At 43.1% G+C, this 25,172-nt stretch overlaps 1 protein-coding gene across 1 annotated transcript in view; it reads left to right on the forward strand.

The window, feature by feature from the left end:
• The first annotated feature begins 1,253 nt into the window (after positions 1-1,253).
• The window catches only part of galr1b (galanin receptor 1b), a 41,379-nt gene continuing 17,460 nt past the window's right edge, over positions 1,254-25,172 (forward strand). Inside the window, exons 1-2 of the mRNA XM_068049918.1 lie at positions 1,254-1,913; positions 2,587-2,652. Coding sequence (XP_067906019.1) covers positions 1,254-1,913; positions 2,587-2,652 — 726 coding nt within the window. The remainder of the gene's footprint in view (positions 1,914-2,586; positions 2,653-25,172) is intronic.

A 25,172-nucleotide genomic window follows, 5' to 3' on the forward strand; every position in this document is an offset into this window, starting at 1 on the left:
GCGCCTACCACACGCAGTGCACCGCAGTTCGGGACAGCGCACTCTGATGGCGGTGTGCATCCCACATGGATGCGCTGACCCCCAATGACACAGAGGGGGTGGCTGCTGCATTCCCAACAATGGCATCAAGCATCATCGCGCAGGCACCGGTGCCATTTTTAAAGGGCTTCAAGCCCTGACAGGTCATTTAAAGTTTTAAAGAGAAAGGATGATGCACATTTAAGTAAAACATGTCATAGCATTAACTGCCCTCACGCTCATCCCCAAGGAAGAATCGATGGATTAATTGGACATTCCCCCCATAAAAAGGTTTGTGCTGATCCCAACCTTTTCCCCCCCCCCCACCCCCCGCGAGCTTTAGCAATTTGGCTCCTTCCCACAATTCCCCCCCCCCCCCCACCAATAAAACGTGTTTTTCTTGCTCCCCTCACCGTCCTGAAATTAGCATTCCTCCCCCCTCCCCACCTGTGTCTCACCTCAGGAGTTCTGAAGATGCGCGAGTTACAGCCGGCGCCCGTAATATCACCATGGGACGGCTGCCCGGTTCAGGGAAGTTCATTACCATTTATTTTAATACATTTTAATATTTAAATGAAGTCCCCGCCACCCCATCGAGGCCTCGCAGCCGCTGGTAATATGCAGCTAGGCCTTCTCGGCGTTGTAGGGGGTCTGTCCCGCAAATATTTCACGGGCCCCCGCCCCAACCCATGGTGTCGAGGAGCTGGTAAAATCCAGCCCAATGTGTCTTTAGAGTGTGTTTTGATGTTGTAATATACTGACTGTGGCAGGTCATTGGCGCTGTTCTGTGGTAACCATCTAGAAGGTAGCAGGCTCAACTTTAAAAGAACTGGAGCTGAAAATATTAGCCATTGGCGAATTTCAGTCTATGGATGTAATTTAATGCATTCGTTTTTAAATACCGATTAGGTGAAAAATTGCTTTACGAAACGTGTATGACTGTTTCAACATGCTAATTTGATTTTGGGGGAGTAATTGTTATCGGTGTGTCTTTAAGAAGGTGAGATCTGAGGGATTGGAGTTGAGATGCTGCGAGATACAGTTAGCCCTTTGCTTCATTGTACGCTGCGATCAGCAGCAGCAGTTAGATGTGACTGACACCCAGTCACTAAGGGGATAAAACTCTTTGATTACACGCTCAGATATGTTGCCAACTCGCTGTTCCGTGGGTCCACCCAACAGCGTCTCTTCACTGAAGTAGCGCCAGGGAGCAGAGTGAAGCCAGTGGAGTGAGGATGGATACAAACACCCTGAGCTCCAACAATGAGACCGGCTCTTGGGGAAATGTCAGCTCGGGTGGAACATCTGATGGACCAGAGGTGGTGATTGTGCCGATTACCTTCGGTTTAATCTTCCTTCTCGGTATTGTTGGGAACACACTGGTGATGATCGTGCTAGGACGGAGTAAGTCCAGGACATCGCGCAGCACAACCAACACCTTCATACTGAACCTCAGCATTGCAGACCTCTCCTTCCTTCTGGTCTGCGTCCCATTCCAAGCCACCATCTACTCTCTGCCCGAGTGGGTCTTTGGCGCTTTCCTTTGCAAGTTGGTGCACTATTTTGTCATGGTCACCATGCTGGTGAGCATCTTCACCCTGGTGACCATGTCGGTGGACAGGTACATCGCCGTGGTCCACTCCAAGCATCCCCCGTGCATCCGAAACAAGAGGAACGCCTCGGTGGCAGTGACTGTGATCTGGCTGCTGGCGTTGTTAACCGCGGTGCCGGTCGCCCAACATCAGACGCTGCTGACCGGGCACCACCAGGCTCCGAACAGTTCCTTCTGCTGGGAAGAATGGGAGGATGAAACTCAGAAGCAGGTCTACAAGGTGACCATTGTGATCATTGGGTACTTACTGCCCCTGCTGTTGATCTGCTGCTGCTATGCCAAGGTAATTGGAACTGCTCACTCAATTCAAAATGACAAAAGGAAAGCATCGCATTGCCGTCATTCTGGTTTAAAGTCCAATTTGGATCTGTTCCCCAGTCTTGCCAAAGAGAAGTTAATTGTTGAGTGGAAAGCGAACTCGGGAAAAGGGAAGCCAAACAGGGTATGGTAGCAACAGATAAACAAATCAGCAGCTTTAATTTAACAGTGCAAATACAGAGTATATTAATTATGTATCTTTCTAAAAAAAAACAGTTTCTTTTAGCAAAATGCAATAGGTGGATTATTGAGTTTTCTGAAAGTCTAGGAACTCCGAACAGGATTCCAAGGTGTGAGATTATAAAATTTGGGCACGGCTTGTAATAGAGCTTTATATAAGGTGATATGTGATCTGACAGTACCAGCAGTGTATGTGCAGTCTGCTTGTTGGGATTGTCGCTATACTAAACTGGAGCAGTTCAGCATCTCATGACAGATGTTCCTAGCAATAACTAATTAATCTGCTTGAAATTGAGGGAAATGAGGCATTTGCCTCAGTCTTAAGCTGTGCCTCGGTGTGCATCCACAGGCCTGCTTGATTTCACCATTAGCTATCAACAGACACTATATCATTTGAAAATCAAATGTGTCCTTCCTTCACAGAGCTGCTGCTTCACAATCTTTTGCCCCTCTTTCAGGTTTTGTTTCACCTCCACAAGAAGGTGAAGAACATATCGAAGAAATCAAAGCGATCCAAGAAGAAGGTAAGAATGCAACACAGATTCCGATCTTCTGAAACCTTTCCATTCCTCGCAGTCACACCACATACTTGCACCAATTTCTTTTTTGAAAATTTGACACTTGCCTCTGGTAGTTTTCCACATTCTGTTGTAATCCGCAACAACCCTTATGGTCAAAAAACAGACAAACATAATAAAATGAATGACTAATAGTTGTAAAAATGGCAGACTATCCTTTTAACATAACCAGTCCAGTTTATAATACATCATGCTCCTCTCAGCTTATCATTAAACAAATACAAATTCTATATGCGCAGCTATTGCTATTTGCGCACAGATCGAGCAATAACAAACTCCATGGTTGCTTTTCTAAACAATTTCTTCAAACCTGTAACCATTACCACTTTCATGAACAAGGGCAGCAGGCATATGGGACTGCCACCCCCGCCAAGTTCCCCTCCAACTTACACACCACCCTGATTTGGAAATATATCACCGTTCCTTCATCATCACTGGGTCAAAATCCTGGAACTCCCTCCATAACAGCATGTGGGGGTATCTGGTTAAGCTGTTTGCAGCTGTTTAAGAAGGTGACTCACCACCTTCTCAAGGGAAATTAGGGATAGGCAATAAATGTTGACCTTGCCAGCAACACCAATATCCCATGAATGATAATCCCATAAAAGATCAGATTTTCTGTCCATTGACTAAGTGAAAATCTAACCCAAGAGCTATTAGTCAATCCATAATTATATGTGAAATATCAGTATTATTAGAACCATAAAAACAAACAGTTTTCATTCAAATGTCTCAAAATATTACATATTTCCCCTCAATTTCCCTTCAAATACTTAAGTAACTGTAGTGTAAAGATTTTTTTGTCAAAGTAAGAATAGGGCAGAACTCAAGTACACAGTGCATTATGTGGAGTGAAGAAAAAATTACTCATAGAAATAAATTATTGTAAGATAGAAAGAGGTAAAACAGCACAAAATAAAGGTTGTATTCTGTTCACAGTGACTGAGCAGAGTTTGCTCAGTTAAAACAATGAAAATGCATATCTTAAAGTTCCACCATACTGTAAGCAAGCACCCTTCCCCGCAATATCTAATATTGCAGTGAAATACAAGAGGATATAAATATACTTGCAAAATAAGTGTGGAATTAGAAAATTAATTTCACATAGATAAATGCTACATTTTGGTAGGAAAAATAAGGAGGCCACATACTGCTTGGAAAATAAGAGGGGTGTATATGGGTTGGGAAGCAAAGAGATCTAATGGTACAGCTATACAAATCACCAAAGGTAGTGACGCAGGTTAATGTAGCCATTAAAAAAAAGCATTGGGGTTCTAGAGAGATAGAATTTGAAAAGCAGAACAGTTGTGTGAAACTTGTCTTGAATTTCGGTTAGACCGCACTTAGAGTACTATGCAGTGTTGGTCTCTGTATTATAAAAAGGATATCGATACAGTGGAAAAGGTGCAAAAAAGATTTACGAGGATGATACCAGACCTGAGAGGTTATACCTATCAGGAAATTATGAACAGACTTGAGCCATTTTGTCTAAAAAAGAAATGGCTGAGGGGTGACGTAATATAGGTCTTTAAAATTATGAAAAGGTTTGATAGGATAACTGTAGGGAAGATGTTTCCACTTATGGGCAAGACCAGAACTAGGGCCCATAAATATAAGGCAGTTACTAATAAAACCAAATGTAAATGCAGGAGAAATGTCTTTACCCAGAGAGTTGAAAGAATGTGGAGCGTTCTATTACAAGGAGTAGTTGAGATTAATAACTTGGATACATTTAAGGGGATGTTAGATAAGCACATGAGAGAGAAAGGAATAGAAGGATATGCTGATATGGCTAGATGAAGAGGGGCGTGTGGAGGCTCGTACGGAGCATAAATGCCAGCATAAACTAGTTGGGCCAAAGAGCCTGTTTCTGTGCCTTAGGTTCTATGTAATATATTGTTCCAACAGTGTACAATTATATTCTCAGATGATTCTTCCTGGTGTACATACTTACAGTTGCATAAAATGTGGAATATCCTCTGTAAATTTATCAATTATCTCCCACTATGCATCTTAAATGTTATTAATCCTTTTTGATCTCTTTTTCTAATGTCATGTCAAACCTATTAGTCTCCCTGGGTAAATAGTGAGGCAAAGTAACAGTTTAATATTTCTGCCATTTTGCTATCATTACCTGTGAGTTTATCTTGTGCATCTCCTATTGGCCCTAACCCTGTCCTGATTTTCTTTTGTTATTTTTCTATTCCTTGATAAATTAATTTTGTGGTTCTTTTTTGCTTTCCTAATTTTTTAAATATGTTTCCTACCTGTTCATATTCCCTTTTGTCATCCTCTCCTTTATTGTCTATTTCTTCATTTTGTAATTTATGCAGCTGGAAACAGAATGAGGCTGAGTTTGGCAAAAGAGAGACCTAGAGTTTAGAAGCTAGGGTTACAATCTTATAATGGATTTCAGCAAGTAACATATGCATTTCTTCTGTTGAGTGGACTTGCATTTAACAATCTTTTCAATATGGTAACACTACATACAAAGAGTTAACTTTGTGGTGTCATGCAGGCCCCCACCTGCCAAGAATGAGACACATTAATTTCGCCACATGAACATTGATTTTTAAACTGTTACTGGAGTAAAGAAAGAACTTGTTTTTTTAAAAAAAAAACACCAGATCCTTGACTGGAAAGACATTTGCATAGTAACAGACAGTACTTGGAAAGGACAAAGGGGGCACTCCCTGCTCCAATTTAATCCACAATGGACTTTTGATTATCAGACGTTGAAGGTGGAGAAACTAGCTTTCCAGATCAGTAAATTTGCAGATGATACAAAGGTTGGTGGAGTTGTGGATACCGAGGAGGGCTATTGTCGTCTGCAAAGGGACTTGGATAGGTTGCAGTGCTGGGCTGAAAAGTGGCAGATGGAGTTTAACCCTGAAAAGTGTGAGGTCGTCCATTTTGGAAGGACAAACACGAATGCAAAATACTGGGTTAACGGTAGGGTTCTTGGGCATGTGGAGGAGCAGAGAGACCTTGGGGTCTATGTGCATAAATCGTTGAAAGTTGCAACTCAAGTGGATAGGGCTGTGAAGAAGGCATATGGGGTGTTAGCGTTCATTAGCAGAGGGATTGAATTTAAGAGCCGTGAGGTGATGATGCAGCTGTACAGGACCTTGGTAAGGCCTCATTTGGAGTACTGTGTGCAGTTCTGGTCGCCTCATTTTAGGAAGGATGTGGAAGCCTTGGAGAGGGTGCAGAGGAGATTTACCAGGATGTTGCCTGGAATGGAGAATAAGTCTTACGAGGAAAGGCTGAACATTCTAGGCCTCTTCTCATTAGAACGGAGAAGGATGAGGGGTGACATGATAGAGGTTTATAAGATGATCAGGGGAATAGATAGGGTAGACAGTCAGAAACTTTTTCCCCGGGTGGAGCAAAGCGTTACAAGGGGTCATAAATTTAAGGTGAAGGGTGGGAGATATAAGGGGGATGTCAGGGGAAGGTTCTTTACCCAGAGAGTGGTCGGGGCATGGAATGCCTTGCCTGGGGAAGTTGTTGAGTCAGAAACTTTAGGGACTTTCAAACGGCTTTTAGATAGGTATATGGATAAAGGAGAATGATGGGGTATAGATTAAATTGTCCTTGACAGAGGACAAAGGATCGGCACAACATCGTGGGCCGAAGGGCCTGTTCTGTGCTGTATTTTTCTATGTTCTATGTTCTATTACCTGCTAAGATGGCCGAATGCACAAACAGACATGGTCAGACCAGTTTAGTCACATGACTAACTGGCTGTTGGAGTTTTTTGAATCTGAACTTGCCACAGAGTTTGAAAAACTTGGGATAAGTTAAAAGAACTGCCATTGGAAGAGTTGAGAACAATGGCTGAGCAGTGTGGGATCACTGTACATGGCAAGGCTAGGAAGTCTGAACTCCTAAGGCTAGTGGCCAACAATTTTTCCCTCAAATCTGAAGAAGCAGAAGCAGAGTTAGAAGCAGAATCTGACAGGGTATTGTTAGCAAAGATACACTTGGAACAAAGGTAACTTGAATTAGAGGAAAGAGAAAAAGAGAGAGAGAGGCAGAAGAGGGAGAAAGAGAGAATCTTCCAGAAGGAACATGAAGAAACAGAAAGACAGGAGAAAGAAAGAGAGAGGCAGGAGAAGGAAAGAGAAAGAATATTCCAGAAAGAATCCGAAGAAAGAGAGCTGAAGTGGCTTGAGTTAATTAGGGGATGATAGAGTAACCCCAGTGAAAGCAGGGCCAATATGGAGGAGCAGAATTCAGGGCTGGGTACAAAATTGCTAAATATCGCCCAACTAATTCCAAAATTCCATGAGGAAGATGTGAAAGTGTTTTTTGTGTCTTTTGAGAAACTGGCAAGGCAGCTACAATGGCTGGCTGAGACTTGGTCTCTTTTAATACAAAGCAAACTAACTGGAAAAGCCCATGAGGTTTATTCCTTGTTGCCAGATGAGAGTTCATCAGATTATGAACTGACCAAAAACACCATCCTCGGGGCATATGAATTAGTCCTGAAGCCTATCACCAAAAGTTTAGAACTCTCAAAAAGCAAGCCGGTCAAACTTATCTGGAGTTTGAAAGAAGTGCACAACTGGCTTTTGACCAGTGGCTGAGGGCTCTTAAAATACAGCTCAGTTATGAAACTCTCAGAGAAGTAATCCTGTTAGAGGAATTTAAAAACTCTCTCCCATTTTCAATAAAGACTCTTGTAGAGGAGCAGCGGGTTCAGGGAGCCCGGCAAGCGGCCGTTCTGGTCGATGAGTTTGCTTTAATTTATAAGCCGGTTTCCCAGGGGAGAACTTTTCCTAATCGCCCCCACAAATCCAAAAAGGACAAAGGGTGGGAAGGTGATCTCTGCCCAGGCAGTCATGGTAGAGAAAGGAAAGGAAGAGACACAGGGGGCCCTCCTCCAGCCTAAAAGGAAGGTGCTGTGAGCACGAGTGAGACCCGGAGACCTGTGTGCTTCCATTGTAATAAAGCTGGGCATTTAATAGCTGACTGCTGGAAACTCAAGGAAAAACTGGGAGGATTAATCAGAGCATACCCGCTCAGTGAAGAAGGGACCATGATGGAAAGCAAAGCAGAATAAGCTGTGGCTTTAACTGCAGTAAGAGTGCAACCCAGGAAGATTACTATGGCCAGTGCAGGAAAATTTAATAGGATTCCTGAAGGTTATCAGCGTTTTGTGGCTGAAGGGAAAGTAACCCCATACCCCTCGAGTGGGGCAAACAAGCCCATAGTGATTCTCAGGGACACAGGGGCCACTAGATCCCTTTTACTGGGAAAAAGCCAGAACTTTCCCCCAGAGAGCGCAATGAACACCAGAATGGTGGTGAATGGTATTGGAGGGCAGTGTATGCCTATACCTGTACACCTGGAGTGCGACCTCGTTTCGGGACTGGTGACCGTCGGTTTTGTCCCCAGTTTGCCTATGGGCGGGGTTGACCTGCTCCTAGGTAATGATCTGGTGGGGGTGAAGGTGGTAGCCCCCCCGAGTAGTGAAAGAAAGACTGTAGGAGGTCAGAGAGACAGGGCAGTGGCAGGCGACGGTCCCCTGCAGAGTCCCTGAATGTGTAGTGGATCAGGCCATGATCAGACCAGCTCTGCCAGAGGAGACTGCATTGGCACTGCAGGCAGATGACCATGAGGTCTGCCTGTTTGAGACTTTCTTTGGAAAGTTAGGAGACCCAGGGAATTGATTAAATGGATTTTCCCTAGCTGAGGCTGAGCCAACTCAGTATTGCGAGAGTTACCACAGGCTGCCCAGTCTGAAAGTGAAGCAAAGGGAGTCCCTGATTGCTACTATTTAAAGAATGAGGTACTGATGAGGAAATGGAGTTCTCCTCACAGACCTGAGAGCAAGGTGTGGACAGTAGTTTACCAGTTAGTGGTGCCACAGAGGTACCGGGGAGAAATATTAAGAAGGGCCCACGAGACTACAGTGGCTGTACATGCCGGTATACAAAAGACCAAAGCCCGCATAAGATAACAGTTTGACTGGCCGAAACTGCACAAAGATGTGTTGGAGTACTGTAGGAGTTGCTACATGCACCAGGTTGAGGAGAAAACCTGTACCCCTAAGTTCTGTACCACTGTTAGGAGGACCCTCCAACAGAGGGCTGGTGAACTGTAAGGGACCCCCGCCGAGAACAAAAGGGGCCAGGCAGGCACACAACTGGAAAAAGTTTTGAAAGAGAAGGGGAATAATTGACCAAGAGGGCAGGTTAAAGGAAGTCCAGGAGGAATCACGGATGAAAACCCCTATTGTCCGGTCAGCCAACCCCATAAAATGTGAAAAGTTAGACTCCACATCCTCCTATGTAAATGCAGACTCTAACCAGAGTTGCTAACAGCATTTATAGGAACTTGCAGAGACAAAGAGAGATCTCTAGGGGGCACAGAAACCGTGAGGGTGATGCCTCACCCAGTCGAAGTGCCACAGGAGCGTGCAGTCAAGTCTGCACAAATACTTGCAGGTAGGAGTGTCCCAGAGAACAAAGGGGAGATTAACAGATTTTCAGAAAGCTTTTGATAAGGTTCCACATAAGAGGTTAGTGTACAAAATTAAAGCACGTGGGATTGGGGGTAATATACTGGCATGGATTGAGAATTGGTTGACAGACAGGAAACAGAGAGTAGGAATAAATGGGTCTTTTTCCAGGTGGCAGGCAGTGACTAGTGGGGTACCGCAGGGATCAGTGCTTGGGCCCCAGTTATTCACAATATATATTAATGACTTGGGTGAGAGAGCTAAATGTAACATTTCCAAGTTTGCAGGTGATACAAAGCTGGGAGGGAAAGTGAGCTGTGAGGAGGATGCAAAGAGGCTCCAATGTGATTTGGACTGGTTGAGTGAGTTGGCAAATGCATGGCAGATGCAGTATAATGTGGATAAATGCGAGGTTATCCACTTTGGTTGTAAAAACAGAAAGGCAGATTATTATCTGAATGGTGATAGATTGGGAAAGGGGGAGGTGCAACGAGACCAGGGTGTCCTTATACACCAGTCGCTGAAAGCAAGCATTCAGGTGCAGCAAGCTAATTAGGAAGGCGAATGGTATGTTGGCCTTCATTGCAAGAGGATTTGAGTACAGGAGCAAGGATGTCTTACTGCAGTTATACAGGGCCTTGATGAGACCATATCTGGAGTATTGTGTGCAGTTTTGGTCTCCTTATCTGAGGAAGGATGTTCTTGCCTTGGAGGGAGTGCAAAGAAAATTTACTAGGCAGATTCCTGGGATGGCAGGATTGATGTATGAGGAGAGATTGGGTTGACTAGGCTAGATTCACTAGAGTTTAGAAGAATGCGAGGGGATCTCATAGAAACCTATCAAATTCTAACAGGACTAGACAGGCTAGATGCAGGGAAGATGTTCCGAACGGCTGCGGAGTCCAGAACCAGGGGTCACAGTCTCAGGATACAGGGTATGCCATTTAAAACAGAGATGAGGAGAAATTTCTTCACTCAGAGGGTGGTGAACCTATGGAATTCTCTACCGCAGTAGGCAGTGGAGGCCAAACCATTAAATATATTCAAGAAGGAGTTAGATATATTTCTTTATGCCAAAGAGATCAATGGATATGGGGAAAAAGCAGGAACAGGGTACTGAATTAGACTATCAGCCATGATCTTTTTTGAATGGCAGAGCAGACCCGAAGGACTGAATGGCCTACTCCTGCTCCTATTTTCTTTGTTTCTATGTTTAACAAAGAATCCTCCCCCATAGTCAGAGATAAAGGGAACCACCCATCCTCTGAAGTTAAAAGTCTTTGCATGACTCAGCAAAGCACTGAAAGAGAGTTCAGGATAGACCCGCCCACTACTAACTCTTCTGGTAAAAAACTTTACCTCAACAGGAATAAAACCCTAGGCAGTCATGGCAATGGGCAAGCTGAAGAAAAGCTTCCCCAAAGAACCACATGGCTACTGTGATGCCAAAAAAGGGGAAATTAAAGCAGCACTGGCACCTAGAAAAAGACAATTCTAATAGGCTTTAAGATTGATGAATGAATGGAAATGAATGAGAGAAATGCATGGTTTTCTTTCTGTATCTTATATTTCTCTCAAACATTTTAATGAAATGTGCCTTTTTTTTCAATCACATTTTATTCCCCTGGGTGTGGAGGTGTCATGCAGGCCCCCACCTGCCAAGAATGAAACATATTAATTTCGCCATGTGACCATTGATTTTTAAACTGTTACTGGAGTAAAGAAAGGACTGGTTTTAAAATAAATACTAAACCCTTGACTGGAAAGACATTTGCAATGTAACAGACAGTATTTGGAAAGGACAAAGCGGCCACTCCCTGCTCCAATTTAATCCACAATGGACTTTTGATTACCAGACGTTGAAGGTGGAGAAGCTAGTATTCCAGGTTAACTGCTAAGATGGCCGGATACACAAACAGAGGTGGTCAGACCAGTTTAGTCACATGACTGGCTGTTGGAGTTTTTTAATTTGAACTTGCCACAGAGTTTGAAAAACTGAGTAAGCTTCTTGCTCCTGGACTGAAAAGACCTCTGTCCTGTCTGCTCTCATTTCGTTCTCACCAGCTTCGGAATCCATTCAAGACATATGAACCCCAAGAGAGAAAAGTCTCTTACAGTAAACAAGGTTTATGAAGAATACTGGGCTCCAACGAAAAGCAAGATCTACAGCGAGCTTGAAGCACAGTAACAAAAACCCCTCTTCAGAGATTGCCTCAAACCTCTCTACTTTGGTTTTTTTCTGCTCTTTTCTGTCTCTATGTGCATGTGCGTATTGCGTATGCATGCTAGCATGGGGCACAGCGTGTATCCGTAAGCATTAACCGAATTAGAGTTTAAGTTAAACCTAAGAAAACGAGTTTGTGCTCATTTCTTTGCCTTAAAATTGGAAAGTGGTAAACAAGGATTCACCAAGGGGGAGCTCAAAACACAGTGTGTTTAAACAAAACCCTGTTACAATAAGACCAGGTGACCCCTAGATCACCTTTCTCACCTGGTCGTAACAGTGGGATTGAAAATCTCAAATCCATTTTTGCAACTAACATCCAAGTACTGCTTACAAATTCATTTTTTTTTTTATTGACCCCTCAAATGCAAATTGATCCTGGTTCATTCACATCCAGAATTACTATCACAAAGGAAGAATATCTATAGAATGCTGTTACTGAAATGCTGCTTACATCTAATGCGGAGTTTATGTTTATTGTTTGTCAATATATCATGGCAGGATTTCCTTTAAAGCCATTGGAGCAAAATGTAGATTACTATAAAGAACTAAAATGGGCATTTGATATAACATTTGTGAACTCAATACAATTAAATTTAATAGTTAATTAGATCCTGCCATTGGAGGGTAATGAGTTGACGCCAGATTTGGAGCAGAATTTCATAAGTCTGTTTGTGGAATCATAATAGTGGTGCAGACTGTTATAACCTAATTGTGATATTGAAAAATCCTTATGTAAATATTAAATTATCATAAATATAAAATAATCATACAGTTGAAATGTCAGAACTGGCTTACTGCAATATTAAGCTTAAGCTATTAAAATATATCTTGTTAAACTTTTTGTCTTTTAAACTTTATTTCATAAAGCCAATCTTGCACATCCAAACAGGAAAGCGGTCAAATATTTACTTATTAACAGTCAACATATAAACATTGTTATGACCAAGACGGGAGGAGTGCACTGTTTATTCTAGTCCCACTTCTCCACAGGTCACAACATATATTTAAATTTTCCCACCTACCGATACAGTCAATCATATACTCTATTTTTCCCAGAATAAAATACACCAACCAGGTTTCTTTAATAAACAAGAAAATTATCAGTTTATTCTAAACCAAGTCCTAACCAATAATGAAGTAAAACATACACACAAATTGAAATATTAAAGCTCTTTATTTATCCTTGCCCTCATACATACACACCAGTTAACCGGGAAGAAGATAAAAGAGATTTTTGTTTACAAAGAAATAAAAGGAATTAAAAAAAACACTTAGACTGAAAAGAAGGTATGGAAAGATGTCCTTTGTTTTGGTTTGGCGTCCTAAATGCTCGACAGCTGTCAATGGGATCTTCCTAGAACAGTTCTTTCCAGATGATGTTGTGATGTTGATGATCAGTTTGGGTAGGCTTTCCAAGAGATGCAACTCCCGAGGCTCCAAATAGGTCTTACAGCAGAAATGCAGCGACAAAGGTTTCAATTCCCACACATTTGATGCAGAGGTTCCTTCAAACATGCAGGGTTTCTTCAAATGCAGGAGGAAATAGGAAACTGCCACAATGTATGCAGGGTTTGTTTTCAAGACAGAGAGAACTGAGCTGCTCTTCTTCTGGCAGGCCAAATCAACTGTCTTTTTTAACAATTCAAATTGAAACCAAAACTTTCCAGAAGTCAAATCTCCTGATATCTAAATCTTGGCTTGTCGCTTCTTTGTAAACATCTCTCCAAGTCAAAAACAACCCCTGCTGGGTTTTTATTTGAAAACAGGAGCCTTCCAGTAACTGTTTACAGTTCAAACTCAGTCCAAAGCTTCTGGCGACCTCCCTTAAAAAAGAAACACCCAAAGTTCCAGCATCCATGGAATCCTTTTCAGTTTTAAAACACAAATTCTCAAAATTTAACCAAAAAATTGAAGCACTCATAACAATGTATATTTTGAAAATTCTTCAATGTCCATTGGTTTATATATTGTTTATGTTTTAACATATACAGCATAGTTATGCATATCTGTACAATTGTTTTACATAGTTTGAGGTTCGGACAACCATAGATGGAGGTACTCAAGTTAAGGGTACACAGGGGCTATCCTACTTTATGTAGGGGAAACATTTGGTTTGAGTCACTTTTTCTATTCATTTAGGAGAATGTGGTCATGTGCTTCGGTATTTTACCTGGGATCAGCCTGTCTTTCATTGTTCAGTGGTGTATTGAGGTGAAGGAAAACTTATGCAGGCCTCCAGGAAGTGAGGTCTGACTCAGATATAAGCAAAATACTGTGGATGCTGGAAATCTGAAATAAAAAAATAAAGTGCTGAAAATACTCAGCAGGTCTGGCAGCATCTGTGGGGTGAGAAACAGAGTTAATGTTTCAGATTGTGACCTTTCATCGGAACTGTCAAAAACCTGAAACATTAACTGTTTCTCGCTTCACAGTTGCTACCAGACCTGCTGAGTATTTCCAGCACTTTCTGTTTTATAAGATCTGGCTCAATACTTCCTCAGTTCTTTGTATTTTCTCAAGTGCCTAATCCACGTGCTTGTGGGGATTTGCATCTTCTTGCTGATGTTTTTTTTATTTGCTTCTGGGATGTGGGCGCTGCTGACTAGGCCAGCATTTATTGCCCATCCCTAAATGCCCTTGAACTGAGTGGCTTGCTAGGCCATTTCAGAGGCAACCACATTGCTGTGGGTCTGGAGTCACATGTAGGCCACACCAGGTAAGGACAGCAAATTTCCTTCTCTAAAGGACATTAGTGAACCAGATAGGTTTTTACAACAATCGACAAGGTTTCATGGTCACCATTAGAGGAGCTTTTAATTCCAGATTGATTAAATGAATTCAAATTTCACCATTTGCCATGTGGGAATCAAATCCATGCCCCCTGGGCTCTGGATTACTAGTCCAGTAACATTCCACTACGCCACCGCCTCCCCCATGAAGTTGTGTTAGTCTGTCCATGTTAGCATCTCTCACACCCTTGGAGACAGGTCCAGTGTGTCAGAGAGAATCTCAGCCTTTGTAATTCCCCTGATCATTGCCCAGAATGGTTGAATCCGGGGCTACAAACAGGAAATGTGTAGAAACAATCTGGGTACATTCTCTCTAGTATTCATACAACAGGGAGAAATAACTAAATAGGTCCTATTAGGTGATGTTGAACTTGCTAGCTGCTGAAAGATCTTCCCCTTGCAAAAAGGTTGGCCTATCCTGGTGATGTCCTCTATTGTTAGGCTTGGATTTCATGTGTAGTGAGCTCCCTGGATTTCGTCCTTTTTACTGGATTGAAAATATGGGTGACTGTTACGACCAGGTGAGAAGGGGGTCTAGGGTTCCCTCTCAGTCTTCACCTGGTCTTACCGTAACAGGGTTTGTTTTTTAACACACCGTGTTTTAGTTCCCCCTTGGTGAATCCTTGGTCACTGCTTTCCAATTAGAAGGCCAAGAAGCCAAACAGGTTTCCTTAGGTTTAAAGAAGAAAGATGGAAATTTATTAAACTTAAACTCTAATTCGGTTAACGCCTCCGGATACATGATGCAGCCACGCTAGCATGCATACACGATACACGCATGCAGATAGAGACAGAAAAGAGCAGAAGAAATAAAATGGAAAAGTTTGAGGCAATATCTGAAGATGGTTTTGTTTACTGTTCTTCGAGCTCGCTGTAGAGTCCTTAATTGTAGTTAGGTCTTACTTTATATTGGGGCCCAGTATTCTTCTTAAACCTTAGGTTCATGTGTCCTCAGTAGGTCCAGAGGCTTGTGAGAAAGAGATGGGAGCAGACAGAAGAGGTCTTCTGAGTCCAGGAGCAAACAATCTTTCTCTCTCAATCTGTCTGTACAATTCAAAAAAAACCCAGGTTGCCCAGTAGGTTAGTCACGTCTGTTTGTGGATTCGGCCATCTTAGCAGTCATCCTGGAATATGAGCTTCCTCACTTTCATAGTCTGGTGATCAAAGTCCATTGTGGGTTGAATGCCAGGGAATGGTCCTTTGTCTCCACAAGCACTGTCTGTTAGTATGTAAATATTTTTCCAACCACGGCTGATCTGTTTAACCAGTCATTTCCTCGCTCCAGCAACAGTTTAAAATCAGTGTTCATATGACAAAATTAATATGCCTCATTCTTGGCAGGTGGGAGTCTGCATGACAGTGACAAACCAAGTGGAATCGTTAGTAGTGCAGTGGATCCTTTCCAGTTTAATAATCTTACTGCAACTATTTGATGTTCCTACTCTCCTTTCCAGGGTGTAAGTAGGACAGGTTGAAAGCAGAGAGGAGTGCAAGGCTGCAGCTTCCAACCCCACGAGTTCTGTGGTGTTTCTGTGCTCCAGGCCGCATTTCCTTTACATTGAGTTATCCAGTAGTAGTAGCAACTAAGGCTTGGGAAACCAGGACCTCCATTGAGCTTGGGAAGTTGTAATCATTTTAATTGATCATAGAAGCTTAAGGTATGTTCCTGTTAAGGTCATGCAACTCTTGGCTGGTACCCTGACCAGTAATATTTTGAGTAGGTAAAAGAATCAGAGTAGCACATTCATCTTTGCTGTTCCCAGCTTGCCCCATCAGTCTGGGTGTATTATCTATTGTTTGCTGAGAGTGGGGATAGTTTTGAATGTAAGGATAAGAGTGCAGGGTTTACTGAAATGTGTGTTTGACTAGGCAGTGAGATAGTGGGTCTGGCACATATAACAATACATTGTCAGCCTACAATAATATTTAGCATTCAGCCCCTCTAACTCGCACAACACAGATGCCTTTATTTGTTTTATAGCTGTTGTCACTGACTTTATGGTTAGGGTAAAGGGAAGCCAGGAGAAGGAATATGCTGTTCAGTCCTTCATTGGAGGGAAATGTGGGGGAGGTATGGCCACTGATGGTTCTGTGGAATGGGGGCTGTAACTGGAATATTATCCATGGCTTGGTGCTAGTAGGCTCTCCTCTGAGCCAGATAGTTCATGGATTGAAATCCCACTCCAGAGATTTGAGCCCACAATCTAGACCAACACTCCAGTACATTACTGAGAGAGTGTTACACTGTCGAAGATGCCATCTTTCATGTGAGATGTTAAATTGAAGTCCCATCTGCCCACTCAGGTGGATGCAAAAGATCCATGTCACTATTTTGAAGAAAAGCAATTGAGTTTTCCTTGGTGGCCTGGCCAATAATTATCCCTTAACCAACATCACTAAAATAGTCCTTATCACATTGCTTTTAGTGGGAAAATTGGTTGTCACGTTTTCTACAACAGTGACTACACTTCCAAAGTATTTCATTGGCTGTAAAGTACTTTGGGCCATCCTGTGGTTGAAAAGAGCTGATATAAAGGCAAGTTTCTCCTTTCTTTCTGAAAGATTATTGCTTTCAGATCACGATTCAAAACTTCTAAATTTTAGATTTAAATTGTGAAATACTGATCAATGCAAAAAATTAAAATGACCTTATTTGCAAATTTAACAGAGTTGTTAGAGTGAAGAATGTTAATTGCAATATTTTCCCTATACAAAGTCAATTATATAAATGCATTGTTGTACAGAGCATACTTAGGTGATACAAATGAAATGATTCAAGTTTAGTGATCATGGCCCGAGAAAATAATAATTTTTTAACTATACAATTTCTATAAACATATAAATAGTATACTGTTTTATAGAAACATAAATAGTAAAATGGTTGTCAAAGGAAGGGCAGGGTCAATTGGGGGCCAAAAAGGAAATCTTCTTGTGGAGGCACAGGGCACGGCTGAGGTATCAAATGAATACTTTGCACCTGTCTTCACTATAGAAGTGGATGCTGCCATATGTCACAGTAAAGTACAGAAATTGGATAGGATAATAATAGGTAAGAAGGAAGTACTTAAAACATTGGCAGCATTCAAAGTCGAAAAGTCAATTGAGCTGATGGGATGCATTCTGTGTTTCTGAGAGAAGTAAGGATGAAAATTGCAGAGGTTCTGTCCACAGTCTGCCAATCCTCCTTGGAACGGGGACTGGTGCCAGAGGATAGGAGAATTGTAAATGTTACACTCCTGTTCAAAAAAGTGGAGAGGGATAAACCCAGCAGGCAAGTGAACCTAACATCAGAAGCCTTTAGAGACAATAATCCAGGACAAAAATGAATTGGTATTTGGAAAATACAGGTTAATAAATGAAAGCCAGCACGGATTTGTTAGAAGTGAAGAGTAAGGATGGTAGTAGCAGACTTCAGGAAGACATATTCAGACATGAAATTTAACACTGAGGGCCTGAACTTTGTGCGGCCAGCAGGAGCTGGAGTGGAGGCATGGCAGGCTGAAAAATCGGGATGGGCGCGTTTGCCTGGAAACCCTACATTGTGACATTGTTTCTGGATTTTGTCAGCGGCAGGATAGGTTGGAGGCGGAGTTGTCGCCCTGATGTGGCAGGATTGCCATTTAAATTGCTGAACAGCTTGTTTGCATCGAAGTGATTGCGATTTGATGGGGGGTTTTAAATTTTGTCAACTGCTGTCAAGAATGAGGCACATTAATTTTGAACATTGATTTTAAACTGTAACTGGCGGAGTAACTGTTTGGCAGAGAGTTTCATTTGTTGTGACTTTTTTAAATTAAAATAAAACCACCCAGTTTGTATTACTGGAGTGAAGAAAGGATTTGTTAAACAGATCAGCCGTATTTGGAAAAGGTATTTGCATATTAACAGACAGTGTTTGGAAGGGCAAAGCAGCCATTCCCTGACACATTCAACCCACAATGAACTTTTGATCACCAGATGTTGAAGGTGGGGGAGCTCGCATTCCAGGTTAACTGCTAAGATGGCCGAATACACATACAGACATGGTCAAACCAGCTAGTCACATGACTAACCTGCTAGGCAACCTGAAGTTTTTGAATTTGTACAGACAGTTTGGGAAGAGCAGAATGCTCCCTGACTGAGAAGATCTCCCCTGGCTGGCTTGCCACAGCCTCTCCTGTCCGCCTGCTCCCATCTCTTTCTCACAAGCTCCTAAATCCACTGAAGACACATGAACCCCAAGAGAGAAAAGTCGCCTACAGCGTACAAGGTTTAAGAAGAATACTGGGCCCCAACGAAAAGCAAGATCTACCAACAATCAAGGACTCTACAGTGAGCTCAAAGAACTGTAACAATAACTCTTCAGATATTGCCTCAAACCTTTCCACTTTATTTTTCTTCTGCTCTTTTCTGTCTCTATTTGCATGTGTGTATCGCATATGCATGATAGCGTGGGCGTGTCGTGTATCTGTAGGCCTTAACCAAATTAGAGTTTAAGATTAAATTAAATAAATTTCAACTTTTCTTCTTTAAACCTGAGAAAGCCTGTTTGTGTTGGTTTCTTTGTCTTATAATTGGAAAGCGGTAAACAAGGATTCACCAAGGGGGAGCTAAAAACACGGTGTGTTTAAAATCTGTTACAGTAAGATCAGTTGAAAGGCTGAGAGGGACCCCTAGACACTTTTCTCACTTGATCGTAACAACAGCGCACAGGGATCACGCACCTTCTGATCCCCGTTCATTTAAAGGTGGCAGCACCAAGGTGAGGCCTCAGTGACATCGCGGGAAGGCAGCCATGGGGAGCATTGGATAAAGGAGGTGGGTGGGGTGGAGGCCATTGTTGCCCTGTGGTATTTGTCTCTCTGCCCTTTTTGGCTATACCTTGGGTGCAATGGTCCGGCGGGCCACATCTCGGATGCTGGGCTATCTACAACTGTGAGCACTGAGGGGCTTTAGCACGTATCCCGAGGAGACTGGCAAAGTCAAAGATGCCAAGGCAACTTCGTCTCTGCAAGGACAGTGCTCTGGAGGGCTACTGATCAGCTGGCATAGGTCTCGTACACCCTATCTTTGTGGACTCCATTGCCATGCAGCAGCGACTCAGAGGGATGGAGGGCCAGGATGTATCTGCACGCGCCATGAAGCACCAGTAGAAGAGTGGCAGCAGCCAGCCACGCCAAGAAGGGCCTTCCCACGCCAGAGTGTGGATCGTACTCGACAGCTACTTCCAAATGTCTGAGCGGCAGTGTTAGTGAAGACTAAGGCTCTCCAGGGAGACCGTCACCAACTTCTACAGAATGAGCTGCGACCCATGGGCTTCGTTGGACACCTAATGCCTGTGACCCTGAAGATCACCTCACAAAGCGGGCTCAATAAAGACTCTCTTCACTATATTCTGCCTGTCACCTCCTTCAATCTCGATTCCGTGCTTAGCCCCCGGCTTCACCACGTGCTCCGGCACATCTGAGACACTTAACAAATGTGGCCTGCGCCTACACTGGCAGCCCAATGAGGGAGCAAGGGTGATTGCAGCATCTCCCAATTCAGGCATAAAAAAATGAGCATTTTACAACAATAAAAGTAGTCCCAGGAAACAGCAATGACAGTGGTGTTGCAGGGGGGTCCAGCAGTTCAAACTACCATCAAAGGGGTCCAGCAGCACTCCAGTTTCACTGCCTTACAGAAAGGCAGCAATACAAGCAGGACAGGCAGCACTTTAAAAATGGTGCCAGCACCTGCATTGGAGTCCATCTGATGCCATAATCAGCACCTCGGAGCCCACCCTCGTCATGCAATTGAATGGGCTCCGCGACTCCTTTATGTTTAGTGGCTGGCCACCGTGTGATCGCGGTCAGCCAGCTGCACACATCAAATGTGGCGATGGCACCCACTTCTGGGTCTGCCACCGGGAGCCGCGACAGGCTCACAAAATTCAGCCCAGAGAATTGTGAAGTGATTCATTTTGATAGAAAGAATGTTGAGAGGCAATATTATCTAAATGCCACAATTGTAAAGGTGGTGCAGGAACAGAGAGATGTGTGGATGCATGTATACAAATCCTTGAAGGTGACAGGACAAGTTGAGAAGACTGTTACACAGATATATGGGATCCTTGGCTTTATATATAGAGGCATAGAGAAGTGAAGCAAGGAAGTTATGCTAAACTTTTGTAAAACACTGGTTAGACCCCAGCTGGAGTATTGTGGTCAAACTGGGCACTACACTTTAGGAAGGAAGTCAAGGCCTAAGAGAAGGTGCAGAGGAAGTTTACTATAATGGTACCCTGGATGAAAGACTTCAGTTACATAGAGAGACGAAATAAACTGGGGTTACTTTCCTTAGAGCAGAGAAGGTTAAGGGGAGATTTGATAGAGGTGTACAAAATCATGAAAGTTTTTCATAGAAAAAGTAGGGAGAAACTGTTTCTAGTAGCATAAAACTCAGTAACTAGAGGATACAGGTTTAAGATAATTGGTAAAAGAACCAGAGGCAACTTGAAGAATTCTTTTTTAATAGTTGTATGACCTAGAATGCATTACCTGAAAGGGTGATTAAAAACAGATTAAATAATAACTTTCAAAAGGGAATTGGGGGAAAATTTGCAGGGCAATGGGGAAAGAGCTAGAAATTCTATAATTCTACCCAATCAAGATAGCCCTGCAAAAAAAAAACTACCTAATGACAGTACATTGCATACAGTCTGCAGCGCAAACCTTCCCAGTGGAATATTGTATCACTGAAACCATGTTTTGAAAATAGGTTGTTCTAGGTACTGAACCTGAAAGGGTGATTATATCTCTTTAAACTCAGTCTGAATTGCAACTTTGTTGGTATGATACTAACTGGAGTGATTAATCTCAGCATAAATTTCTTGTAGCACAAGTTTTTTTTTGTGTGTCTACAAATTTAGGATTCAGGAAGTTCTTCACTCCTAACTCTTGATTTTTCCAATGAATACTGCCTAATATTCTGCTGTGGTTTCTGGCAGAAAGTGCCCACCTTAACATGGGCAGGCATACAGAAATAAGGGATAATGACTTGGTGATGTCATGCATGCCATTTGCCATCATTACTGTTTCATTTACACTAATCACTAACCTTGCCAGAATAAAACAGGTGTTGGGTATTGCAAAGTGCTATAGAAAAGGCAGAAGTGGATTTAAAGAGTGCAATAGTTTTTTTTAAATAATCCACTTCCCTTGTTTTTTTACTGCTGACAACTGCTTTACCATTTACCTTTGTGCCTTCTCGTGCCAACAATCAGGGTTCCACAGAAGCAGGTAGTGGACTGCTAATTAGTAACTATCATCAGAGACCATTCATCATAACTGCACAAACACTTGCTGCTCTGAAAGCACACTTTTAATAGCAGGGCCTGTGAGATTATGTTTAATTGAACCTAAACCAAATATACAACTGTGGTACCCAGTGCTTAATTCCCATAACAGAAACTGCAATGAGGACAGATCTGATAACACGAGATTCCAGCCACTGGAGGTTTGTATTCCTTAAAATGCCCCTTCCCATTCTAATTCTTAATCATTGAACTAACCAGCTGAAACAGGAGAATCTTTACCAATGAGTACTGAATAAAATATACTGTAATCACTCTAACACCAGTACAGTACAGAAGCTTGACACTATCCAGGACAAAGCAGCCTGCTTGATTGGCACCCCATCCACCACCTTCAACATTCACTCACTCCACCATCAATGCACAGTGGCAGCAGTGTGTACCATATACAAGAGGCACTGCAGAAACTCATCAAGGTTCCTTCGACAGCACCTTCCAAACCCGCGACCTTTACCTCCTAGAAGGACAAGAGCAGCAGATGTATGGGAACACCACCACCTGCAAGTTCCCCTCCAAGCCACACACCATCCTGTCTTGGAACTATATCGTCGTTTCTTCACTCGCTGGGTCAAAATCCAGGAACTCCCTTCCTAACAGCACTGTGGGTGTACCTACCCCACATGGACTGCAGCAGTTCAAGAAGGCAGCTCACCACCACCTTCTCAAGGGCAATTAGGGATGGGCAATAAACGCTTGCCTAGACAGTGATGCCCACATCCCATGAACAGATAAATTTTTAAAAAGTACAAGTTGCCATACACATAAATTACAAAATGCTCTGTTCATTCCACATATTAGTGCTCAAAAATAACTTCTGGGGATTGGACACAGCACATTAGAACCATGATAAGATGAATTGTTGTGCTGAAGTAGCTAACGACCGGCATAGATATAGTTTCTAGGGCATGAAAATTGGATTGTGCCCAAATTGGGTGGAATCCACAGGCGTAATGAGGCTGGCGGCAGGACCATGGCAAATTGGTCTGCTGGCCTGATTAAGATATTACAGGTGAGCGACGGACAATAGTCATGGCCTCAGGGGTAGCTCACCAGTTGGGGGTGGTAAGGGTAGGGGCAGCAAGATTGGTCACCTGGGGACTTAAAGAATGATTTGTATTTATATAGTGCCTTTCACAACCACCAGACATCCTAAAGCATTTACAGCCGATGAAGAACTTTTGAAGTGTTGTCACTGTTGTATTGTAGGAAACGTGGCAGCCAATTTGTGCATCGCAAGCTCCCACAAACAGCAATGAGATAATGAGCAGATAATCTGTTTTTGTGATGTTGATTGAGGGATAAATATTGGCCAGGATGCTGGGGAAACTCCTTTGCTCGTCTTCGAAATAGTGACATGGGATCTTTTGTGTCCACCTGGAGAGCAGACTGGGCCTTGGTTTAACGTCTCAGCCAAAAGAAAGCACCCCTGACAATGCAGCACTCCCTCAATATTGCACTGGAGTGTCAGCCTAGACTGGAACTTGTACCCCCAATGCTCTGATTCAGAGGCAAGAGCACTACCAACTGAACCACAGCTGACACACAAAGAAAAATTTGCCTTTATATAACGCTGTTCATGATCTCAGAACATACCAAAACCACTTTACAGCCAATGAAATACTTTTGAAGTGTAGTCACTTCTGCAATATAGGAAACACAGCAGCCAATTTGTGCACAGTAAGCTCCCACAAACAGTAATGTGATAAGGATGAACTAATCTGTTATCATGATGTTGGTACAGGGGTAAAGATTGTACAGGATACCAGGGATAACTCCCCTTCTCTTCAAAATAGTGCCATGGGATCTTTTACATTAACCTGAGAGAGCAGACTGGGCCTCAGTTTAACATTCCATCCAAAAGACAGCACCACCAACACTGCAGCCCTTCCTCTGTACTGCACTTGTGTGTCAGCCTTGATTTATGTGCTCAGGAAGGAGTTTTTTTTATTTATTTCCAAAATATACTTTATTCATAAAAATCTGTAAAAATTACATTGCCAAACAGTTTCCAAACAGCCCCAAAAAATACAAACATTGCAAGGGAGATCAGTTTCCTTCAATACTGTCATGAGTTTCTTCCTAACCCTTCTGTTTCACAATTGTCATGTCAATTCCAGTTTTACATTTACAGCAATTGAGAATATTAACGATACAGTTCGAGGGTTTCCCATGGATCCAGTCCCTCAGTCCAGCTTGGTGGGGGAACCTTACACTGTGGTCTTTCCCCACTGAGCCTTTGCTGCGGCTGCCCCAAGCTTTAGTGCGTCCCTCAGCACGTAGTCCTGGACCTTGGAATGTGCCAGTCTGCAACATTCGGTGGTGGACAACTCTTTGCGCTGGAAGACCAGCAAGTTTCGGGCAGACCAAAGGGCGTCTTTCACCGAATTGATAGTCCTCCAGCAGCAGTTGATGTTTGTCTCGGTGTGCGTCCCTGGGAACAGCCCATAAAGCACAGACTCCAGTGTTACAGAGCTGCTTGGGATGAACCTTGACAAAAACCACTGCATCTCTTTCCACACCTGCTTTGCAAAGGCACATTCCAGGAGGAGGTGGGCGACCGTCTCTTCCCCACCACAGCCAACGCGGGGGCACTGTGCGGTGGGGGCGAGACTTCGGGTGTGCATGAAGGATCTGACGGGGAGGGCCCTTCTCACCACCAGCCAAGCTACGTCTTGGTGCTTGTTTGAAAGTTCTGGTAGGAAGGAGTGTGACAATTGGGAGGTGTGGAGTGGGGGTTGGGGGGGGTGGAAAATTAGTGGTGTTCGGCAGTGCCCTGCTCCTCCCAGCTCCACATTGAGGTTAGTTTTCCTTAAGCACTTACCTCTTTGCTGACAGCCTAAAGGGAACACTAGTTACTTTAGTTTAGAGATACAGCACTGAAACAGGCCCTTCGGCCCACCGTGTCTGTGCCGACCATCAACCACCCAGATATACTAATCCTACACTTTTCCCATATTCCCACCACATCCCCACCTGTCTCTATATTTCCCTACCACCTATCTATATTAGGGGCAATTTATAATGGCCAATTTACCTACCAACCTGCAAGTCTTTTGGCTTGTGGGAGGAAACTGGAGCACCCGGAGAAAACCCACGCAGACACAGGCAGAACTTGCAAACTTCACACAGGCAGTACCCAGAATTGAACCCGGGTCGCTGGAGCTGTGAGGCTGCGGTGCTAACCACTGCGCCGCCCATGTAGACCTGGTAATCCTGATTGCAGCAGACCTGACATTTGTTGCATTCAGGAAAACAAATTTCCAATTTGGGGCCTAAAACAGCCATTAAACCCTGTTATTAACATATGTTATAATGCCTGTTTAGGTGGCAGCCAGGGATGCCTCTACATCACCTAAACCCTATGATGTCAGGTGTGTTTCCCAGGCTGTTCAGGCACAGGAGGTTGACCCCCTAATTTGGATCTCTTTTCTCCCATTTCCTGTCTGGAAAGTGGAATCCCGAAGGATTCAATAAATTGCTAGTACAGAGGCTGAGGCTGGATCTATGTAACCCACTTTGGGGAGTTAGGGAAGTAATGAGTAAACATGGAGAAATGTTGTAAATAAGGTGTTCTTGTGTCTGAATTGCAGTCTGATTTCTTCACTCCAACAATATCAAGAATTATAGATGTAAAACAAGCAGCAAGTT

The sequence above is a fragment of the Heterodontus francisci genome, chromosome 17 (assembly GCF_036365525.1).
Source record: "Heterodontus francisci isolate sHetFra1 chromosome 17, sHetFra1.hap1, whole genome shotgun sequence".
Taxonomy (NCBI): Eukaryota; Metazoa; Chordata; class Chondrichthyes; order Heterodontiformes; family Heterodontidae; genus Heterodontus; species Heterodontus francisci.